This window comes from Mastacembelus armatus, chromosome 11 (genome assembly GCF_900324485.2).
Source record: "Mastacembelus armatus chromosome 11, fMasArm1.2, whole genome shotgun sequence".
In the NCBI taxonomy this organism is placed as follows: domain Eukaryota; kingdom Metazoa; phylum Chordata; class Actinopteri; order Synbranchiformes; family Mastacembelidae; genus Mastacembelus; species Mastacembelus armatus.
The window spans coordinates 11,914-35,525 of NC_046643.1; the positions used below are offsets into that span (position 1 = coordinate 11,914).

General features: G+C 43.2%; 1 protein-coding gene across 1 annotated transcript in view; it reads left to right on the forward strand.

The window, feature by feature from the left end:
- The first annotated feature begins 11,737 nt into the window (after window positions 1-11,737).
- Window positions 11,738-23,612, forward strand: part of tspan13b (tetraspanin 13b) — a 28,914-nt gene continuing 17,039 nt past the window's right edge. Inside the window, exons 1-3 of the mRNA XM_026301184.1 lie at window positions 11,738-11,960; window positions 16,818-16,985; window positions 17,935-18,015. Of these exons, the coding sequence (XP_026156969.1) occupies window positions 11,898-11,960; window positions 16,818-16,985; window positions 17,935-18,015 (312 nt within the window). The 5' untranslated portion in view covers window positions 11,738-11,897. The remainder of the gene's footprint in view (window positions 11,961-16,817; window positions 16,986-17,934; window positions 18,016-23,612) is intronic.

Below are 23,612 nucleotides of genomic sequence, written 5' to 3' on the forward strand. Positions count from 1 at the left end.
AGATGAACCTTCGGCCCAGTCTGAGGTCCTGAGCACTCTGGAAGAGGTTTTCTTCCAGGATATCTCTGTACTTGGCCACATTCATCTTTCCTTCAATTGCAACCAGTCGTCCTGTCCCTGCTGCTGAAAAACACCCCCACAACATGATGCTCCCACCACCATGTTTCACTGTAGGGATTGTATTGGGCAGGTGATGAGCAGTGCCTGGTTTTCTCCACACACACCGCTTAGAATTAATGCCAAAAAGTTCAATCTTAGTCTCATCAGACCAGAGAATCTTATTTCTCATAGTCTGGGAGTCCTTCATGTGTTTTTTGGCAAACTCTATGCAGGCTTTCATGTGTCTTGCACTGAGGAGAGGCTTCCGTTGGGCCACTCTGCCATAAAGCCCCGACTGGTGGAGGGCTGCAGTGATAGTTGTCTTTGTGGAACTTTCTCCCATCTCCCTACAGCATCTCTGGAGCTCAGCCACAGTGATCTTTGGGTTCTTCTTTACCTCTCTCACCAAGGCTCTTCTCCCACGATTGCTCAGTTTGGCTGGACGGCCAGGCCTAGGAAGAGTTCAGGTCATCCCAAACTTTTTCCATTTGAGGATTATGGACGCCACTGTGCTCTTAGGAACCTTGAGTGCTGCAGAAATTCTTTTGTAACCTTGGCCAGATCTATGCCTTGCCACAATTTTGTCTCTGAGCTCCTTGGGCAGTTCCTTCGACCCCATGATTCTCATTTGCTCTGACATGCACTGTGAGCTGTAAGGTCTTATATAGACAGGTGTGTGCCTTTCCTAATCGAGTCCAATCAGTTTAATTAAACACAGCTGGACTCCAATGAAGGAGCAGAACCATCTCAAGGAGGATCAGAAGAAATGGACAGCATGTGAGTTAAATATGAGTGTCACTGCAAAGGGTCTGAATACTTATGACCATGTGATATTTCAGTTTTTCTTTTTTAATAAATTTGCAAAAATTTCTACATTTCTGGTTTTTTCTGTCAAGATGGGGTGCTGAGTGTACATTAATGAGAAATAAAATGAACTTTTTTGATTTTAGCAAATGGCTGCAGTGACACAAAGAGTGAAAATTTTAAAGGGGTCTGAATACTTTCTGTACCTACTGTACATTAAGAATACAGGGTTTTTTTTATCCACATGGCTGGCTTACTGTGACACATATGTAGACACAAACCCTTCAGACACAACAACATAAAAGCTGTGCCGTTTGTTCCCCTTCAGGTATTAAGTGACAACACCAGAATGCTTGAGAAGCATTTGATAGCCTTGTTATCTTCTTGATGATCTCACCCTTCTGGAAACCTGCATTATGATGAACTTGTACTTAAATTACTGTTCAAAGTGTTGATAATGCACACAACTTTTGTTAAGGATTTGAATATGTAAAATATGTTTTGTCTTTAAGATCTAGATATTTTAAAAAATATCTTCTGAGAGACCCACAAACCTGCACTAATACACTACACTACACTCTCACTATTTATAGTCACCTAACAAAGCAAAATATAAAATAGTTTAACTTACTTCCAGAATATATATGTCAAAGTGGTTGATGAAAGGAGTGAGGCTAACAATTAGTATCATACCTCACATTCACGTCAAACAACAAAGAAATTAATTAAAACATTACATGTATGCAAAAAATACATGTATAAAAATATTTTGAAAAAAATTCCACAAATTTCATATTTTGATGAGTAAAACACACTTGTAAAGGTTATACAATAATTGTGATGTTCACAGTGTATTAATTAGTCAATGGCAGGTCTAATAGATGAGTATTAAATACAGTTTGATGTATTATATGAGTCATTGGTATACTTTTATTTATAAAGATATTCTGAACAAACCTCCATATCTTTGTAAACTAGACAAATTTAAGTTAATAGACATTTTAAATTAATTGACAAGAATTAACTTGGTAAGTTATAATCTAAGATCACAGAATGACTCCCTGCTATCAATCAGTATTGAGAGAGACGGGGAAAAAAAGCTTTTGCATATGCTACTCAAGATATATGGAACATGCTGCAAAAGGAAATGGTTTTAGTTTTAATTTATAGGGTAAAGTCATTGGTGTTTGCTAGTTTATCTTCTAGCTGCTGTTTCAGCCAATTTTATATTAATCAATATGTTGTCGATGATCCGATTGGTGTTCCTGTATTGTATTGTATTGAGTTTTACTTTATACATGCCTCCATCTTGCCAGGGTTCACTTAAGAAAGAAGTTTTAAACCTCTGTAGGACTCACCTTGGTAAATAAAAAAACCTTTCTTGAATTTTAGCTGTGAGGATGAGCTCACCATCATGATGGATATGACCATTATCCTAATCATACAGTAGCCAGACAATGCCTGCTCGGCACCTTCATCCTACAGAAACTTTGCCCCTAAGACCCAGGGTGTCCTCTTTCATGCCTTTCCCAGGGATCTCTGACAATGACTGTGCTTACAACTCTCCTTGTGTCTTCTTTGATACTGTACCACTCAAAATGAATGCACTCCAGGACTGGCCTGGCCTGATCTCAAATTACCCCAAAAAACTGTATTTGTGATATCACATCATTGCACTAAAATGAACCTTGGGGGTTGCTTGAAAGAAGACTATGAAAGTAATTTGATCCCACAAAGCATTTCTTAATTTTTACATCTGGGAATTTGAGATTTACCTTTTATACTTCAGTGAGTGTTACTTATGTGAGAGAGTATTATACACAGGGCAAGAGGGTATAATAGGTTGGAAACAGGACAGAGCTTAAGTATTGACTCTACTGACAATCGGCATGACAGCAGCCATGTCTGCTGCTTGTACCTATGAACATATGGTGACATAGTGTACTCCCATGAACAAAAAAGTCAATGCAGTCAGAAAGTCGGAGTTCTATAGAAATCATATGCATCGCCAAAGGATGTTCATCATATGAGAAAGAGGGACTCAGGAGAACCCTCTTTATTATCCTGGTTACCTTTTTGTCATCAGTGTGGAGATTTGTCTTCAAGCTATTATAATGTTATAGACCATCAGTTTTGTTTAGTGACTACGCTGAAGTTAAATTTTAGCAAAGCAAAAATAGCTTTCTTGGATGGGTGTTTTACCTTTAAAACAGAGTTATTGTTAAACAGGAATTAATAAACATATAGTCTTTTATTGGAACGTGGCATCTTTTTCATTCTCTAAGGTTGCATGTGTATGTCTACCCATTAGAATCAGTCTTGATGCACCAAAAATATATCTATCTATCTATCTATCTATCTATCTATCTATCTATCTATCTATCTATCTATCTATCTATCTATCTATCTATCTATCTATCTATCTATCCAAAAGAATAGGAAAAGCTGCCATCTAGTGTTACAACTGGAGTAATCCATCCATTATCTGCCACTTATCCTGGTACTTCAGGGTCACGGGACACTTGGAACCAATCCCAGCTGACATAAGGCAAGAGGTAGGGTACACTCACAGTCTGTCACATAAAAAACACTCACACATTAACACCTACAGGCAAATTATAGTCACTAATTAACTAAACGCCAACCTGCATGTGTTTGGACTTGGTGAGGAAGCCAGAGTAAATGCAGAAAAACGACACATGCAGATGCACATGCAGGGTAAATGAAATTTGAACCCCGAACCTCCTTACTGTCAACCCATGTCACCTGTGACTGGAGTAATGGAAATCATCTCAAGGCACTTTACAAAAAAGAAAAAACCCAACAAATCACTTATGAGCAGCCCTTGGCGACAGTGGAGAGGAAAAACTCCCTTTAACGTAACAAAAACCTCCAGCAGAACTGGGCTCAGTGTGTGTGTGTGTGTGTGTGTTCGGGGGGGGGTGCTCAGTGCACCGGTGGAGAGTCCTCATGCAGAGTATTGCCAAAGTGTTCTATTGGGATAATATGGTACTACTATGAGGTCTTTAAGGTATGAAGGAGATTGATCATGAAGGGATTTGTATGTGAGAAGAAGGATTTTAAATTCTCTTCTGGATTTTACAGGGAGCCAATGAAGAGAAGCTAATATAGGAGAAATATGATCTCTCTTGCTAGTTTCTGTCAGGACTCTGGCTGCAGCATTCTGGATTAACTGGAGGCTTTTTATGGAGATACTGGGACATCCAGATAGTAATGAGTTACAGTAATCTAGCCTTGAAGTAACAAATGCATGGACTAATTTTCCTGCGTCATTTTGAGACAGTATGCTCCTAATTTTGGCAATATTGTCTATTGTGTGTATTGTATATAAGAATAACAATAAGAGAATAAGAAAACCTTTATTTGTCCCGCAATGGGGAAATTGCATTGTTGCAACAGTAAGTACAGTACACAGCAGAGAGCCAGAAGTAGCAAGATGTGAGATAAATAGGAAATTAAATATATTTTAAAAGTACTAAGTGGAATAGAACTATGAAGCTACAGACTATAAGTATATACAATATGTGCCTATGGGTATGTACAGTATATGGACATCACTGGATATATAAATAAATACCAGGTAAAGTGACTACAGTATATTGTACTGATGTGATTTAATTCAATTCAATTCAATTCAATTTTATTTGTATATCGCCAAATCACAATACAAATCATCTCAAGGCACTTTACAAAAACTAAAACTAAAAACCCAACAATTCCCTTATGAGCAAGCACTTGGCGACAGTGGAGAGGAAAAACTCCCTTTAACGGAAGAAAAAACTTCCGTTAAAGCCAGCAGAACCGGGCTCAGTTTGGGCGGCCATCTGCCTCGACTAGTTGGGGTGAGTGGATAGAGCAGAGAGAAAAGAACAGCAACAATAAACACCAAATAGACACTGCAGGTTGGTGGGAACAGTAACTGCACATCAGCGATATACAGCTCCAGGACCAGGGACACCTGCAGAAGGTACAGAGAGAACAGAGAGAGAGGGAGAGAGCACAAACTAGGGGAGAGAGAGAGAGCACAAGGTTATAATAATATACATAATATACATGAGGTGGGAGGAGAGGAAGAGAGGGGAAGGGAAGGGAAAGGGGGGGGTTAGGGTAGGGGAGCTCAGTGCACCGATGGTCCTCGGGCAGTCTAGGCCTATAGCAGCATAACTAAGGGATGGTTCAGGGTTGCCTGAAGCCAGCCCTAACTATACGCTTTGTCAAAGAGGAAGGTTTTAAGTCTAGCCTTAAAAGTACAGAGAGTGTCTGCCTCCTCAACCCAGGCTGGGAGCTGGTTCCACAGGAGAGGAGCTTGATAACTAAAGGCTCTGCCTCCCAGTCTGCTTTTGGAAACTCTGGGAACCACAAGTAGACCTGCACTCTGAGAGCGAAGTGGTCTATTGGGATAATATGGTACTATGAGGTCTTTAAGGTATGAAGGAGCTTAATTATGAAGGGATTTGTATGTGAGGAGAAGAATTTTAAATTCTATTCTATATTTTACAGGGAGCCAATGAAGAGAAGCCAATATAGGAGAAATATGATCTCTCTTGCTAGTTCCTGTCAGGACTCTGGCTGCGGCATTCTGGATTAATTGGAGGCTTTTTATGGAGATATTGGGACATCCAGATAGTAATGAGTTACAGTAATCTAGCCTTGAGGTAACAAATGCATGGACTAGTTTTTCTGCATCATTTTGAGACAGGATGTTCATAATTTTGGAAATGTTGCGCAGGTGAAAGAATGCAGTTCTAGTGATTTGTTTTATGTGTGAGTTAAAGGACATGTCCTGGTCAAAAATAACTCCAAGGTTTTTTACAGTAGTGCTGGAGGCCAGGGTTATGCCATCTAGAGTAGCTATAATTTTAGAAAAGTTATTTCTGAGATTTTTTGGCCCAAAGATAATGACTTCTGTTCTGAGTTTAAAAGTAAGAAGTTACTGGTCATCCAGGCCTTTATGTCAGTTAGACAGGCTTGAAGTCTGGTTAACTGGTTTGTGTTAACAGGTTTAATAGATAGATATAACTTTAAATTTACATTATACTACACTATTGTACATGATTACAGTAGATGGATGACAAATGTACAGTTAGCAGTGATTATTGTAGTGTCTGACAGCAGCAGGAAGGAAAGACCTGCGGAATCTCTCCTTCACACAGCGAGGGTGAATCAGTCTATCACTGAAGCTGCTCTCCAGGGCAGACAGGACGTCTTGCAGGGGGTGAGACTCATGGTCCAGCATAAATGTCAGTTTAGCCAGGACCCGTCTGTCCCCCACCTCCCTCACTGAGTCCAGAGGACAGCATAGGACAGAGCTGGACTTCTTGATGACCTTGTCCAGCTTTTTCCTTTCCCTCTCCGTGATGCTGCTGCTCCAGCAGACCACACCATACAGGATGGCTGATGCCACCACAGAGTCATAGAAGGTCCTCAGGAGTGCCCCCTTCACCCCAAAAGACTGCAGTCTCCTCAGGAGGCAGAGTCGGCTCTGGCCCTTCCTGTACAGTGCATCTGTGTTATGAGTCCAGTCCAGTTTGTTGTTCAGATGAACACCCAAGTACTTATAGGAGTCCACTCTCTCAATGTCTATTCCCTGGATGTTCACTGACAAGGGGAGAGTAGACCAACGTCTGCGGAAATCCACCACCATCTCCTTGGTCTTCCCCGCGTCATCGTCGTCCGTGATGAGCCCGACAATCGCAGAGTCGTCAGAGAACTTCTGCAGAACACAGCCGTCCGTGTTGTGTCTGAAGTCTGCAGTGTAGAGGGTGAAGAGGAAGGGGGCCAGGACGGTCCCCTGGGGGGCCCCCACACTGCAGGTCAGGATGTCGGACACACTGTCCCGGGCTCTCACAAACTGCGGTCGGTTTGTGAGGTAGTCCAGGATCCACTCCGCCAGGTCAAAGTCCACGTCAGCCTTCTCCAGTTTGTCCCTTAAGAGCACCGGCTGTATGGTGTTGAATACGCTGGAGAAGTCAAAGAACAGAATTCTCACAGCATTGCTGGGCTTCTCCAGGTGTGCCAGAGCACGGTGAAGCAGACTTCCTGCTTCACCGTTCAGGTAGGCGAAACAGTTCAGGTAGGCGAACTGCAGCGGGTCCATCGCTGAGCTCACCACGGAGCGGAGGTGGCCCAGGACCAGTCTCTCCAGTGTCTTCAGCAGATGGGACGTGAGAGCCACCGGCCTGAAGCTGTTGAGGTCTTTAGCGTGCGGTGTCTTGGGCACTGGTACCACACACGAAGTCTTCCAGAGCTGTGGTACCACCCTCAGCTTGAGGCTCAGGTTGAAGACATGCTCCATAACTCTGCACAGTTCATCTGCGCAGGACTTAAGGACCATGGAGCTGATGCCATCTGGTCCAGCTGCGTTCCTAGCCTTGATCCTCCTCAGTTCACTTCTGACCTGGGCTGGTGTGAGGGACAAGGAAGGGCAGGGGGGTAGTGTGCTGGAGGGGTGGGTGAGTCCATGGAGCTGTGAAGTGGTAGGGTGATGGGGTGGGCCTGAGGTGTGAAAGGCTGAGGGAGTGGGGCATTGTCCAGGTGCTGGGGAGAATGCCTGCAGCTGTGTGGGGAGAGGAGAGGGTGATTGATCAAACCTAAGGAAATGCAGATTTAGATCGTTAACCCATTGCAGATCCCCCTCAGCCTGGGCATGGGGTGCTTTGAAACCTGAGATGGTCTTCAGGCTCCGCCACACTCTACTGATGTTCTGCTGCTGCAGCTGCTCCTCCATCTTCCTCCTGTAGCTGGCCTTCCCCTCTCTGATCGTCCTCCTCAGCTCTTTCTGTACAGTCCTCAGATCCTCCTTGTTCCCTGATCTGAAAGCTCTCTTCTTCTCCTTCAGTAGAGGTTTTATATCAGGGGTAATCCATGGCTTGCTATTTGGAAAACATCCTACAGTCCGGAAGGGTACAGTGTTTTCGAAGGTTTTTAGGCCCAAATACAATAACTTTGTTTGTTTGTTTGTTTGTTTGTTTTCTCTGAGTTTAAAAGTTACACAGCTCATTCCTGTGTAAATGGTCTTATAGTTGAATAGTGCTTTTCTACACTCAAGTGTACTCAAAGCACTTTTTCACTATTTGTCCATTCACCCATTCACACATTCTTACACCAGTGGAAGAGCCACCAGGGGCAACTTGGGGTTCAGTGTCTTGCCCAAGGACACTTCAGGCTGTGGACTTAGGAAAGCCAAGGGTCAAACCAGCAACCCTCTGGTTCATAGTTGACCTGCTCTATCTCCTGAGCCACAGCTACCCATGTAAGTGGTCGCATGATAGAAACTGTAGAAACTATATTTGACTATTTGTAGAGCATAGTAGATTGACTGAACAGAAAGGCGTGAGCTGTGCTGTTCACTCCCTAATATGGAAATTATATGCAGAATATTTATTTATTTAACCACATCCTTCGCCCCTTCCCTCAGAGCTCTTCCCACCATGCCAAATCAGTGACAGAAATTTAAAACTAAGATACTGATGAGAATTTTCATTCTAATTAGTTTTAATTTGCTGTCATGCCTTTTAGCTTGAGGGTCAGATGTACCCAAATGAGTTTTCAGTAATTTTCAGTGTAACCAGCAGGTGGAGGTGTTGACTCATTCTTTGTCCTCCCTACATAACATGAGAAGGAGATGAGGGCTAGAGGAAGAGCAGCAAGAACTCTTCTATTCTGCATCCTATGGTGTTAAAGGCAGCACAGCAGCTACTTTAGTGTAATGTAGATTGTACCTAGGCTGTCGTGGAGGTTCTCCAAACACAAAAAACACAGACACACAGACCCCTCTCTAAATACTTGGATTAAGAGCTAGTCCCCACCATTCATCAGCCTCAGCACAGACAATGCTGCCCTGGAATTAAAGCATGACTTCTGGAATAGACGCACATGTTTTAGTATGCACGAATGACTTTTACCAAGCACTTGTGTACTGTTGTGACCTAGTGGCAGATAAAACACGTTTAGTGTTTTTAGCTTGGGCTTGAACATTGCCAGAGATAAGGCTTGTCTAACATCATCAGGAAGACTATGCCAGATTTTAACTGCATAAAACTGAAACACTACTTCTCCTGGTTAGTCCTGACTCTGGGCACAAGCGGTCCTGTACCTGACGTTCTCAGAGTTCAAGATGGTTTGTATGGCACCAACAAATCAGAGATATACTGTGGTTCTGAACCAAGAAGAGACTTATACACAAGCAGTGCTGTTCTAAAATCTATTCTCTGAGCGACAGAAAGCCAGTGCAGAGATCTGAGAACAGGAGTAATGTGGTTGCACTTCCTGGTTCTAGTCAGGACCTGAGCAGCAGCATTCTGAATGTACTGTAGCTGCCTTACAGCTCATTTTGAGAGCCCCATAAGAAGACCATTACAGTACTCTAACCTGCTGGACATAAATGCATGGATGAGTCTCTCCAAGGATGGTTTAGACATAATACAATGTTTTTGACATGGTAAAATGCTGATGATGTAATTGATTAAAATTCAAGTCTGAGTCCATGATTACCCCTAGATTTCTAAACTGATTTTTAGATTTTAGAGAAAGAGACTCAAAGTGACTGACACTTTCTCTTTGTTTGTTGTGGCCCAAAGATGATTATTTCAGTCTTATCTCTGTTTGGAGAAAGTTATTTTGCATACACACAGTTATCTGTGGAGTGGCACAGTGAATCGACTGGTTCATATTCATCTGCTGTGAGTGATATGAAAATCTGAGTGTCATCTGCATAGTGACACATTATAGGACACATTATTGCTGCGTATTAACTGGCCTAAAGGAAACGTAAAGCTTGAACAAAAGGGATCCAATATCCCCTAGGGGACCCCACATGTTAAGGTCATTTGGTCTGAGACACAGTTACCAATTTCAAGTTTCAAAGTACTTCCTGTCTTCAAGACAGGACTTAAACCATTTAAGGGCAGTACCAGAGATGCCTATCCAGTCAACAGGATCATATGGTCCACTCTGTTGAAAACAGCACTCAGATCTAACAGTACTAAGACAAAGACTCTGCCAGCGTCGGTGTACAGATAAATGTCATTTGTCACCTTGATGACAGGCTAGATTACTGTAATTCATTACTATCTGGATGTCCCAGTATCTCCATAAAAAGCCTCCAGTTAATCCAGAATACTGCAGCCAGAGTACAGTACAGGAACTAGCAAGAAAGATCATATTTCTCCTATATTAGCTTCTCTTCATTGGCTTCCTGTAAAATACGGAATAGAATTTAAAATCCTTCTTCTCCCATACAAATCCCTTCATGATCGAGCTCCTTCATACCTTAAAGACATCATAGTTCATTAACATGAATGTTAAAATCTCTCACTATAATGACTTTATCTGAACTAAGCACTAAATCAGACAGGAAGTCTGGAATTCAGTTAAAATCTCTGAGTAAGGGACAGGTGGACGGTACACAATGACAAGTAGAACTGGTTTTGGTGTTTTCCAGTTTGGATGTGAGAGACTAAGAGTGAGGCTCTCAAATGAGTTATAACTGTTCTGAGGATAAAAGTTTAATAATAAGTTTGAGTGGTAGATTGCAGCTACTCCTCCACCTCGACCTGTGCTTCGAGGAACATGACAATTTTTATGACTGAAGGAGGTTGATTCATTCAGACTGACATATTCATCCTGTTGCAGCCAGGTTTCAGTAAGACAGAGTAAGTCAGTTTGGTGATCAGTTATCAAATTATTTACTAACAGAGATTTAGATGAAAGACACCTAATAATTAATAATCCACATCTGACTGTTCTGTTTTTCTGTTCAATAAGAGGAGTGGTCTTAATTTTTATTAGGTTTTTATGAATTCTGTTAACTTCTGATTTATTTGATTTATATGTTCGAGGGGCAGACACAATCTCTATGTGGTTTGAGGGGGGTGACAGCTCTAAGGAAACTGCAGCGAGGCATTTTAGACTGAGTCTCTGCGTCCTGGTCCCCACTGTGGATTGTCAAACTTTAGGTTGGCTAATAAACTCGGCCAAATTTCTAGAGATGAGAGCTGCACCATTCTCCCCTCCCCTCTCTCCTCTCCTCTCACATGTATATTCCACCATTGAATGTCACTAACTTTGTGCTCTCTCTCTCTCCTAACTTGTGCTCTCTCCCTCTCTCTGTCCTTTCTCTCTCTCTGTACCTTCTGCAGGTGCCCCTGGTCCTGGAGCTGTATATTGCTGATGTGCAGTTACTGGCCCCGATGACCAAAAGGGGAGGAAAGGGCCTACTCATCCTGATTCTTTCTGGAAGATTTGAAAGGGAAATAGCTGGACCTCTCTGTAGCCAATCAGGAGGCTGGCTGCCCCTGGAGCCCATCCCTCATTAGTCATAAGCTGAACATACATCAAGTTAAAACAGGTGCCCACTCTTAACACCTGAATGGAACGTAATTTTCTCTTCAAAATAAAAGTTACTTCCTCATACCCTAAAAAAACACAAAAGAGATTAATATATATCTAATGAAGACTGATAATTAAGGTTATTGTCATTTCAGAATCAACATAAAAACCTAATATTTACCTATTTAAACCTAATAAAAATTAAGACCACTCCTCTTACTGAACAGAAAAAGAGAATAGTCAGATGTGGATTATTAAATATTACGTCGCTTTCGTCTAAATCTCTGTTCGTAATATTTTATTCACGTAGAGCGTCTTTTTTAAATATTTTATTCAGGTTGCTAAATCCCCAAATTCCTTCCATATGTACTGAATTGACAGCCCAGTCTGGTATTTTAGTTTGAATCGAGCTAACATAGATAGCAAGCATTTATTTTGAAGGCTTGACACCTCACTTCCACTGTATTCCTGTGGTATTGTTTGGTATTAACACATCAAGCTCCGTTCGTTACATAAAGGACCTGGTGCTGAGCGACCGCATATTCTGCAGGATTCAACTAGGTTTAATTTCCAGAGCCGAGATATTTATCCAAACGCTTGATTTAAAGGCTTTGTAGCCTGTTTATTTTTATTTATTAAACAAGATGGGCTGCGCTGGATTTACCTGTTCCAAACACTCCCTCTGCGCGCTCAACATCCTCTATGTTGTGAGTATCCACAGCAGAATTTACCATATGGACTATTACAACAGAGAATATTTTGTTTTTCTTGTGAGTGTGTAAATGCAGTGTAGGAAATGTCGGACTGTAAACAACACACTGATGAGCTCAGACACCGTTTTAATCCTGTATCAGACAAAAAAAAAGAGATAGCTCAAATCGACTGCAGGTGGAAGTATTAACTCTTAATATTAATATAAGCTCTTATCACTGCTTTCTTTTCAACTTAAACCATAGACCAACGTGAATATGGCCCCTACAGGTTCTAAAAAGGTTTAATTTCATGGTACACATGGGGGGCCTCAGAAAGGGCCTGGATGCAAACTCCACCGATTTTCCATGTCTTTGGGACCCCTTTCACTGTCGTTAAAATGATAATGTCAGACAGTCTATAAAACTGTTTTGGGCTAAAAAAAAGACATATTGCTCTGTGCTTATGATAATAATCAATTATAATAGAGGGGTTGTTTGAACCTCTCTTGAGTGGTGTACATATAGTAAACTATAGTGCTTTCTACTTTCCTGTATTCATATAACAGCTGTAATTACTTGTTACATAATAAGATTTTACATACCAATAATATATTGTACATTGTTTTAAAATGATCATAGTTTTAAATGAATGTGTCAATATTAATAATCCAATGGAAAACAAACTCTTTTACTTTTATATTTGCAGTAGGTTTTACTTACTAAATATGTCTGCATTTTAAACTTAAATGCAGAACTTTTACTTAAATGTGTACGTGAGTTAAGGGATCTGATGGACTTAGACAACATATCATTTCCAGTCTTTGTATACACACTATATTTGCTTTAAACAGCAGACTTTGTGTCAGTGCTCCAGATGTAGGCTGCATGCTCGTGACTCATGCAGATCAATGTCTACGCAGACAACATTATAAGACTTCACAATAAACTTTCTTTTTAATGTCAGGGCAGAATTCATGTGGGAGAGTGTGAAGATTCTCAGTCATCCAGGGGGAGTTATCTAGAGGTTGAGAATTCTGCAACTGGACTTCTAGTTTTAGGTCAAAATGTTTCACCAAATAGCTTCATCAGTCTGAGAGAAAGCTGGTATGGAAACACCAATTGATCACCAACCTGCAGTGTCTATTTGTTGTTTATTGTTGCTGTTCTTTTCTCTCTCCTCTATCCACTCACCCCAACCGGTCGAGGCAGATGGCCGCCCAAACTGAGCCTGGTTCTGCTGGAGGTTTTTTCTTCCGTTAAAGGGAGTTTTTTCCTCTCCACTGTCGCCAAGTGCTTGCTCATAAGGGAATTGTTGGGTTTTTAGTTTTAGTTTTTGTAAAGTGCCTTGAGATGATTTGTATTGTGATTTGGCGCTATACAAATAAAATTGAATTGAATTGAATTGAATTGAATTGAATTGAATGCCTGAGGAATGGAGGAGAAGTGTACTGGTGCCCATTTTTAAGAACAAGGGAGACGTGCAGAGTTGTGGAAACTACAGAGAAATAAAGCTGATGAGTCACACAACGAAGATATGGGAAAGAGTAGTGGAGGCTAGGCTGAGGTCAGAAGTGAGCATTTGTGACCAGCAGTATTGTTTTGTGCCAAGAAAGATTGCTGATGGAGAAGTACAGAGAAGGCCAGAAGGAGCTGCACTGTGTCTTTGTAGATTTGGAAAAAGCGTATGACAGGGTGCTATCCACTCACCCCAACAGGTCGAGGCAGATGGCCGCCCAAACTGAGCGTGGTTCTGCTGGGGGTTTTTTCTTCCGATAAAGGGAGTTTTTTCCTCTCCACTGTTGCCAAGTGCTTGCTCATAAGGGATTTGTTGTGTTTTTGTGTTTTTGTAAAGTGCCTTGAGATGATTTGTATTGTGATTTGGCACTATACAAATAAAATTGAATTGAATTGACTCCCACCTGATTTACATAGCTTACCTAATGAGCCTATAGGACTAGGAAGATAAACTGGAGTTTACATACTAGCTTTCTCTGACTGATGAAGCTACTCGGATGAGTGGTGAAAAGTTTCAACCTAAAAACTGACTCAACCTCTAGATTATGTGGGAGAGCAAGCTAATGTTTGCTCCTGGGAGCTATGTTGTCCGGGGCTATATGCTCCTGGCAGGGTCTCCCAAGGCAAACAGGTCCTAGGTGACGGACCTGACCAAGAGTGGTTCAACCACCCCTTATGATGAAGAAAACAGTAAAGTCTGCAACATCGCCCGGAACAGTGAAGCTGGGGCCCCACCCTGGAGCCAGGCCTGAGGTTGGGGCCAGTTGGTGAGCGCCTGGTGGCCTGGTCTCTCTAACTGGTGCCCAGCTGATCAAAAGATCCATAAGGGGCCGGGATGACCCAATCCCTGGACGCTGAAACTGGCTCTAGGGACATGGAATGTCACCTCACTGGGGGGGAAGGAGCCTGAGCTTGTGCGGGAGGTTGAGTGGTACTGACTAGAGATAGTTGGCCTCACGTCCCAACTCCTTGTGAGGGGCTGGACTCTCTTCTACTCTGGAGTTGCTCGCAGTGAGAGGTGGCAAGCTGGTGTGGGCTTGCTCATAGCTCCCCAGCTCAGCCGCCACATGTTGAAGTTTTCCCCCCTGAATGAAAGGGTAATTTCCCTGCGCCTTCGGGTCAGGGACAGGTCAGGTACCCGGCCTTTTTGGAGTCTCTTGGGGGGGTGCTGAAAGGTGCTCCTACTGGGGAATCCATCATCCTGTTGGGGGACTTCAATGCTCACGTGGGCAGCGACCTGGAGAAACCTGGAGGGGCGTGATCGGGAGGAACGATCTGAACCCAAGTGGTGTTCTGTTATTGGACTTCTGTTTAAAAAGAAGGTTCCACAGTTGAGACAGTTCCATTGTCGACGCAGCGGCTCAGAGCTGTGGCTGTAAGGTCTCGGGTGCCTGTTGTGGCGACAATCCCCGAACCCGATGGTGGTCACCGGAGGTAAGGGATGCCATCAAGCTGAAGAAGGAATCCTACCGAGCCTGGTTGGCTTGTGGGACTCCTGAGGCAGCTGACAATTACCACCGGGCCAAGCATGCTGCAGCCCAGGTGGTGATGGAGGCAAAAACTTGGGTATGGGAGGAGTTTGGTGAGGCCATGGAGAAGGACTATTGGTCAAGAGATTCTGGAAAACTGTCCGGTGCTCCAAAACTGTTTACAGTGGAGGTGGGGAACTGCTGACCGCGACTGGGGGTATTGTCGGACGGTGGAAGGAATACTTCGAGGATCTCCTTAACCCCGCTGACGCGTCTTCCATAAAGGAAGCAGAGGCTGAGGAGTCGGAGGCTGATCCATCCATCACCTAGGTAGTTTGGCAGCTCCTCAGTGGCAAAGCCAAGATGAGGTGGATGAGATCTGCCCCAAGTACCTCAAGTCTCTGGATGTTGTTGGGCTGTCATGGTTGACACATCTGTGCGACATTGCGTGGTGATCGGGGACAGTACCCCTGGATTGGCAGACCGGGTTGGTGGTCCCTCTTTTTAAGAAGGGTGACCGGCGGGTGGGTTCCAACTATAGAGGGATCACATTCCTCAGCCTCCTTGGGAAGGTCTATGCCAGGGTGCCGGAGAGGAGGATCTGGCCGATGGTCGAACCTCAGATCCAGGAGGAACAATGCAGTTTTCATCCCAGCCGTGGAACACTGGACCAGGTTTATACCCTCTCAGGGGTGCTCAAGGGTTCATGGGAGTTTGCCCAACCAGTTCACATGTGCTTTGTGGACTTGGAGAAGGCATTTGACCGTGTCCCTCATGGCATCCTGTGGGAGGTGCTCCAGGAGTATGGGGTCCGGGGCCCTTTACTAAGGATTATCCGGTTTCTGTACAAATGGAGCAGGAGCTTGGTTCGCAATGCCGGCAGTATGTCAGATCTGTTCCCAGTGCATGTTGGACTCCGGCAGGGCTGCCCTTTGTCACTGGTTCTGTTCATTATTTTTATGGACAGAATTTCTAGGCACAGCCAGGGGCTGGAGGGAGTCCAGTTCGGGGAACACAGGATTTCATCTCTGCTTTTTTCAGGTGATGTTGTCCTGTTGGCTCCATCGAGCCAGGACCTCCAGTGTGCGCTGGGGTGGTTTGCAACTGAGTGTGAAGGGGCTGGGATGAGAATCAGCACCTCCAAGTCTGAGGCCATGGTTCTCAACCAGAAAAAGGTGACCTGCCATCTCCAGGCCAGGGGAGAGAGCCTGCCTCAGGTGGAGGAGTTGTGAGATGAGTTGGACAGAATGTGAGATTGACAGATGGATCGGTGCATCGGCAGCAGCAATGCGGTCAGTGTACCGGTCCTTCGTGGTGAAGAAGGAGGTGAGCCGAAAGGAGAAGCTTTCGATTTACCGGTCAATCTATCTTCCTACTCTCACCTATGGTCATGAGCTTTGGGCCATGACTGAAAGGACAAGATCTTGGATACAAGCGGCTGAAATGAGCTTCTTCTGCAGGGTGGCCGGTCGCTCCCTTAGAAATAGGGTGAGGAGCTCGGTCATCCAGGAGGAGCTTGGATTAGAGCCGCTGAGGTGGCTCGGGCACCTGTTCCGGATGCATCCTGGGCGCCTCCCTGGGGAGGTGTTCCGGGCATGTCCCACCGGGAGGCAGCCCCAGGGAAGACCCAGGACACGCTGGAGGGAATATGTCTATCGGCTGACCCTGGAATGCATCGGTGTCCAGGGAAAAGGAAGTCTGGGTATCCCTACTTAGGCTACTGCCCCCGCGACCCGGTCCCGGATAAGCGGAAGAAGATGGATAGATGGATGGACAGATAATATTGTCATTTGTCATTGAAAACTTACCAGAATTATATATATACATCACAGATTCCTTTCCACATCAATTCTAGCTTTTGGACTCATTCTGCATGTCTTTCCTGCAGATGGTAAGTCTGCTGATGATTGGCATCGCAGCATGGGGAAAGTGGTTTGGTCTGGTCTCCAGTTTCCAGGTGGTGGGAGGTGTCATTGGAGTAGGGGTCTTCCTGTTCTTCGTGGCCCTGGCTGGCCTCATTGGGGCCATGAAGCATCACCAGGTCATGCTTTTCTTTGTATCCTTCACACTGCTGTTATATTTCCTGTTTGTAAAGACAATCAGTGGTGTCCAGGCAATGTACAGACACGTTGCTCCCACTGGCTGTTCAATCATTGTGACGACTTACTGCTCTGACAGTTTCCAGTTTTAAAGCTGGTCTCAGAAATGTCTGAAACTGTCAGAGAAACAAACCCCAAATATTTTATATACACTTACTTCATATGCGTATTTCCATCTGTGAAGTGACAAGATCATTATTAACCTCATGCTAGGCACAGACCCAGGCTAGTTGTTTTCTCCTACTTACAATATTAATACCAAGCTATGGCTACTACATCCAGAATCTGCCTCTGTACTTTAGACGCAGATATAGAATTGTTATAAAAATTCTGTTTTCACTTAGGTTAAGAAAAAGACTAATTGCATAATTGAATAAGTGCTCCTTATGATCAAACCTGCTGTGAGTGCTGATCAGCTCTTTACTTTTGTTGCCTGAACTTCAGAAGCAAAGATGACTCTGTGCATGAATAACAAGCCTTTTCTCACTCTCCTGATTTTATTCAGCTATATAATGGTAGACAATAGTTTTAATTTGTAAATGTTTTTGCACTTTCAAAGTAATAACCTAATAACCCTCAGAAATTGTCAGAAATGTTAAGAACTGAATTTTCTTTCTGATGAAGGGTAATGGTTGTCGTGAATATGACCCACCAGCTCTTTGTAATTTATCATGGTATGTTCACCTCACCTCAGTGTTTTGGAAAATTTAGCTTTTCATTCATGAATGCATGTGCAATAAGATCCAGAGCAGCATTGTATTTCACATTGTAGTCAGCCATGTCCAGGCAGTCTATAGTGCTTTATTTATGGCTGTACACACTGGAGGCCTGATTCTATTGCTGTACAGTAGGTTACACTGCCTGTCAGCAGATGTCTTTTTTAGATTCCTTGATAAAGAAGCTCAGTACATGATCATCCTGTTTCTGGTGTTTGTTGTGCAGTTCTCTGTTTCTAGTGCCTGTTTGGCCATCAACAGAGAGCAACAGGTAAGATAAAAATCTTTTGAAACTTTAAAGTGATAGTTATGCTGATTTTTAATTTTATATTTTGATTTTTTTATTTTTATGTACAGTAGCAGTCAAATGTTTGGACACACTTTCTCATTCAATTCAATGGTAAAGTTTGTTCAAACCTTTGACTGGCAGTGTATATATGCTCTATTTTCCATATATTGTGCATTTCTTTTCACTGTCTGTGAAATAGTCCAGTTTAAGTCCTGTCTCATTAGGACCCCCAGCTTGATAAGCTCCAACTGGCACACAACCCTGAGAAAGAACTGTGTACAACTCCAGGCTGTGGTGTAGTATACCCTGGACAGGTTATTACAGACTATTACTAACTATGGGGAAATTTGGCTAACCATAAACAATTACTAACATTTGTCAAGAAAATACATCAGTAAACATTAACATTTAAAAAAAACAGTGATGATAGAGATGGATTGTTAACTAGAAATTATTAAACAATTCACATGCTCTCTAGAAGTCCTGGGGTAAAAACTAAGTGGTGGGTTAAATGACCTCTCACCACCAAACAAATTAAGCCAGCATATATGAATGTTACCTGTAAAATAGCTCGCAGTAGTCACAAACCATGTGGATTTACTTGTGTTGCCAGTAATGTCTCAACTTCTGAGTGATCTCCTAAGTTACCAGGAAGTCTAATTCATAATGTTATTAAACATGGTACAAGTAGCTGAAGGAATATTTGTGCTTTCCTTCTGATAGTAAAATATTAGGCAGTCACCGCTGAAGAAATTAATATGAATAGTTAAACAGACAAAAAACCTCAGCACCCTCAAGAACCATCATCCGTTACCAGTAATTCAACACAACTCCTTGGCAGTGATGAATATCATGTTCTACTTCTTTTGCTTCTGAAACCAGTGATATGCACACTTTTCTAATGCTACTGGTGAATGCCACATAATGTATTCAAGCACCGGAACTTTTAGAAATTATGGAACTCATCATGCTCACAGACTGCATATACAGTGGGTACAGAAAGTATTCAGACCCCTTTAAATTTTTCACTCTTTGTGTCACTGCAGCCATTTGCCAAAATCAAAAAAGTTCATTTTATTTCTCATTAATGTACACTCAGCACCCCATCTTGACAGAAAAAACCAGAAATGTAGAAATTTTTGCAAATTTATTAAAAAAGAAAAACTGAAATATCACATGGTCATAAGTATTCAGACCCTTTGCAGTGACACTCATATTTAACTCACATGCTGTCCATTTCTTCTGATCCTCCTTGAGATGGTTCTGCTCCTTCATTGGAGTCCAGCTGTGTTTAATTAAACTGATTGGACTCGATTAGGAAAGGCACACACCTGTCTATATAAGACCTTACAGCTCACAGTGCATGTCAGAGCAAATGAGAATCATGGGGTCAAAGGAACTGCCCAAGGAGCTCAGAGACAAAATTGTGGCAAGGCACAGATCTGGCCAAGGTTACAAAAGAATTTCTGAAGCACTCAAGGTTCCTAAGAGCACAGTGGCATCCATAATCCTCAAATGGAAAAAGTTTGGGATGACCAGAACTCTTCCTAGCCCTGGCCGTCCAGCCAAACTGAGCAATCGTGGGAGAAGAGCCTTGGTGAGAGAGGTAAAGAAGAACCCAAAGATCACTGTGGCTGAGCTCCAGAGATGCTGTAGGGAGATGGGAGAAAGTTCCACAAAGACAACTATCACTGCAGCCCTCCACCAGTCGGGGCTTTATGGCAGAGTGGCCCAACGGAAGCCTCTCCTCAGTGCAAGACACATGAAAGCCTGCATAGAGTTTGCCAAAAAACACATGAAGGACTCCCAGACTATGAGAAATAAGATTCTCTGGTCTGATGAGACTAAGATTGAACTTTTTGGCATTAATTCTAAGCGGTGTGTGTGGAGAAAACCAGGCACTGCTCATCACCTGCCCAATACAATCCCTACAGTGAAACATGGTGGTGGGAGCATCATGTTGTGGGGGTGTTTTTCAGCAGCAGGGACAGGACGACTGGTTGCAATTGAAGGAAAAGATGATAGTACAGAGATATCTTGGAAGAAAACCTCTTCCAGAGTGCTCAGGACCTCAGACTGGGCCGAAGGTTCATCTTTCAACAGGACAATGACCCTAAGCACACAGCTAAAATAACAAAGGAGTGGCTTCGGAAGAACTCTGTGACCGTTCTTGACTGGCCCAGCCAGAGCCCTGACCTAAACCCAATTGAGCATCTCTGGAGAGACCTGAAAATGGCTGTCCACCAACGTTCACCATCCAACCTGACAGAACTGGAGAGGATCTGCAAGGAAGATTGACAGAGGATCCCCAAATCCAGGTGTGAAAAACTTGTTGCATCATTCCCAAGAAGACTCATGGCTGTACTAGCTCAAAAGGGTACTTCTACTCAATACTGAGCACAGGGTCTGAATACTTATGACCATGTGATATTTCAGTTTTTCTTTTTTAATAAATTTGCAAAAATTTCTATATTTCTGTTTTTTTCTGTCAAGATGGGGTGCTGAGTGTACATTAATGAGAAATAAAATGAACTTTTTTGATTTTGGCAAATGGCTGCAATGACACAAAGAGTGAAAATTTTAAAGGGGTCTGAATACTTTCCGTACCCACTGTAAGAGTGGAGGCAGGAGCACACAAGTTGATTACATCTTGTGCAGATGTTTCAGCCTGAAAGTGACCTGGACTGCAAAGTAGTGGCTGGGGAGAGTGTAGCCAGACTGCATAGGATGGTGGTGTGTAGGATGACTCTGGTGGTGAGGAAGATGAAGAGGACAAGGGCAGAGCAGAGGACCAAGTGGTGGAAGTTGAAAAAGGAGGAGTGTTGTGTGGCTTTCAGGAAGGAGCTGAAAACAGGCTCTTGGAGGTCAGGATGACTGAACAGCTACAGCTAAAGTGATCAGGGAGACAGGTAGGAGGGTACTTGCTGTGTCATCTGGAAAGAGGAAAGCACATAAGGAGACTTGGTGGTGGAATGAGGAAGTTCAGGAGTGTGTTAAGAGTAAAGGTTAGCTAAGAAGAAGTGGGACACTGAGAGGACAGAAGAGAACAGACAGGAGTACAGGGAGATTCAGCGTAAGGTGAAGGTAGAGGTGGCAAAGGCCAAACAAAGGGCATATGAGGATTTGTATGATAGGTTGGACACTAAGGAGGGAGAGGTGGATTTGTACAGGTTGGCGAGGCAGAGAGACAGAGATCGAAGGATGTGCAGTAGGTTAGGGTGATCAAGGATGTCGTGGAAAAAACACTTGGAGGCAAATCTCAGGTCAAAGGATGGCAAATTTAATAGGCAAAGCAACGGGCAAAGCAACAGAGTCACAACAGAGCATACGTTCTGCAGATACCGATTGACCACGAGCACAGAAAATGATCAGCTTTTGTATCAGTTGAACAGCATTAATTTACACATCAGTCACTCATGTAAATCATGCTGGCAGGATGGCATACATAATATAATTAGCGTCTCCATGACTTTCCGTCTGCTTCCTTGTGACTACAAAGCCGTGTTAAAAGTCTTTGTTGAATTAACATAGGACACAGAGGGAGGTAGCAGATATTTGTCTGTCAAGGTATAAATTTCCCTCACATATCCCTCCTTTTATCATTCTATGATAACCACAGCTAAAAAGATAAAGAATGGTCAGGATTTCTTAAGGGAGAGCAAAATTCAGGATGTTTTCGCAGAAATGTTAATTCACAAAGATTTTCATAGCATTTTGTCATTATTTTCCCAGAAATAATGCTCAGGGTTAGACACTGATGTCTTCTTCATTAAACGGAACTTCCCAATCAGAGATGTAAAGAGATACAGGGGAAACGTTGTCATTGAGTAATATTTGTATCATGCCAAATCGCAATGCAATCATCTCAAGGCACTTTACAAGAACCAAAGAGAAACCCAGCAAATCCCTTATGAGCAAGTGCTTGGCGACAGTGGAGATGAAAAACTCCCTTTAACGGAAGAAAAAACCTCCAGCAGAACCGGGCTCAGTTTGGGCGGCCATCTGCCCCGACCAGTTGGGGTGAGTGGATAGAGGAGAGACAAAAGAACAGCAACAATAAACAACAAATAGACACTGCAGGTTGGTGGGGCCAGTAACTGCACATCAACAATATTCCAGGACCAGGGACACCTGCAGAAGGTACAGAGAGAGAGAGAGAGAGAGAGAGCACAAACTTTGTGAAGAAACAAGAAAAGCTTTTCATTTTCCAACCACAGCATCAAACCAGCCTCAAGTACTGGTGTCAATGTAGTCAGAATGTCTTCTCAGCTCCTATTGAGCAAATGTCCAGGTTCAGTCATATTCCTTATATGTCCCGTATTGGTGGTGAACTTCTGTGTGATCTGCTGATCTTGCCATAATTTGTAACTCATTTGATTGTTAAAATCACAGTGAAGAGAGAGGATGCACTTGTTCTGCATGATTTCTCTATCGTTGGGCACCAGATATCGCCTCTGTCACCTTCCTGTATTCATCTGTCTTGACGTTTATTGGAGCTCGAAGTGTGTGCCCCGCCCAATCAGCACTTCTCCCCCCCTGAACGTCCCCCACCCAGACACACCACAACTGGACGAGTTGTCTGGTATTGGAATCCTCTTACAGTGGCTGGCGTGGACCCATGAATTTACGTACCTCCACCTTCACTGCTGTGTTCGTAGTCAGAAGCACCTGATGTGGTCCGGTGAATCGTCTCTGCTTCCAGTGTTTCCTCTGGTGGTTCTTGATGAGCACGTAGTCACCTGGTTCCACATCATGAAGTATAGTATCTGCAGGGCTAGACAGAGCAGCTTTCACCTGTGGACAAAGGGCTGTTTCTTCACAGCATTTTGTTAGTTAGCTTTTGAGTATGCCATTCTGTCATTCTATCGCACCTGCACTCTGTGGATGATACGAGCAATGGTATTTGAAATCAAACCCAAAGTAGTCAGACAAATCTTTTAACACTTTGTTGGCCCACCCAGGACCATTGTCAGTGCTGATCATTTTTGGAATACCCCATCGTACAATGATGTCTCTGATAAGGGCTTTTGACACTGTTTGAAAGAAGGAAAAAAACCTCTATCCACTTGCTGAACATGCAGACCATAGTCAAGCAGTATTTCAATTCAATTCAATTCAATTTTATTTGTATAGCGCCAAATCACAATACAAATCATCTCAAGGCACTTTACAAAAACTAAAACTAAAAACCCAACAATTCCCTTATGAGCAAGCACTTGGCGACAGTGGAGAGGAAAAACTCCCTTTAACGGAAGAAAAAACCTCCAGCAGAACCAGGCTCAGTTTGGGCGGCCATCTGCCTCGACCGGTTGGGGTGAGTGGATAGAGCAGAGAGAAAAGAACAGCAACAATAAACAACAAATAGACACTGCAGGTTGGTGGGACCAGTAACTGCACATCAGCGATATACAGCTCCAGGACCAGGGACACCTGCAGAAGGTACAGAGAGAATAGAGAGAGAGGGAGAGAGCACAAACTAGGGGAGAGAGAGAACACAAGGTTAGTAAGATTCAATGGTGGAATATACATGAGGTGGGAGGAGAGAAGAGAGGGGAGGGGAAGAGAAAGGGGGGGGTTAG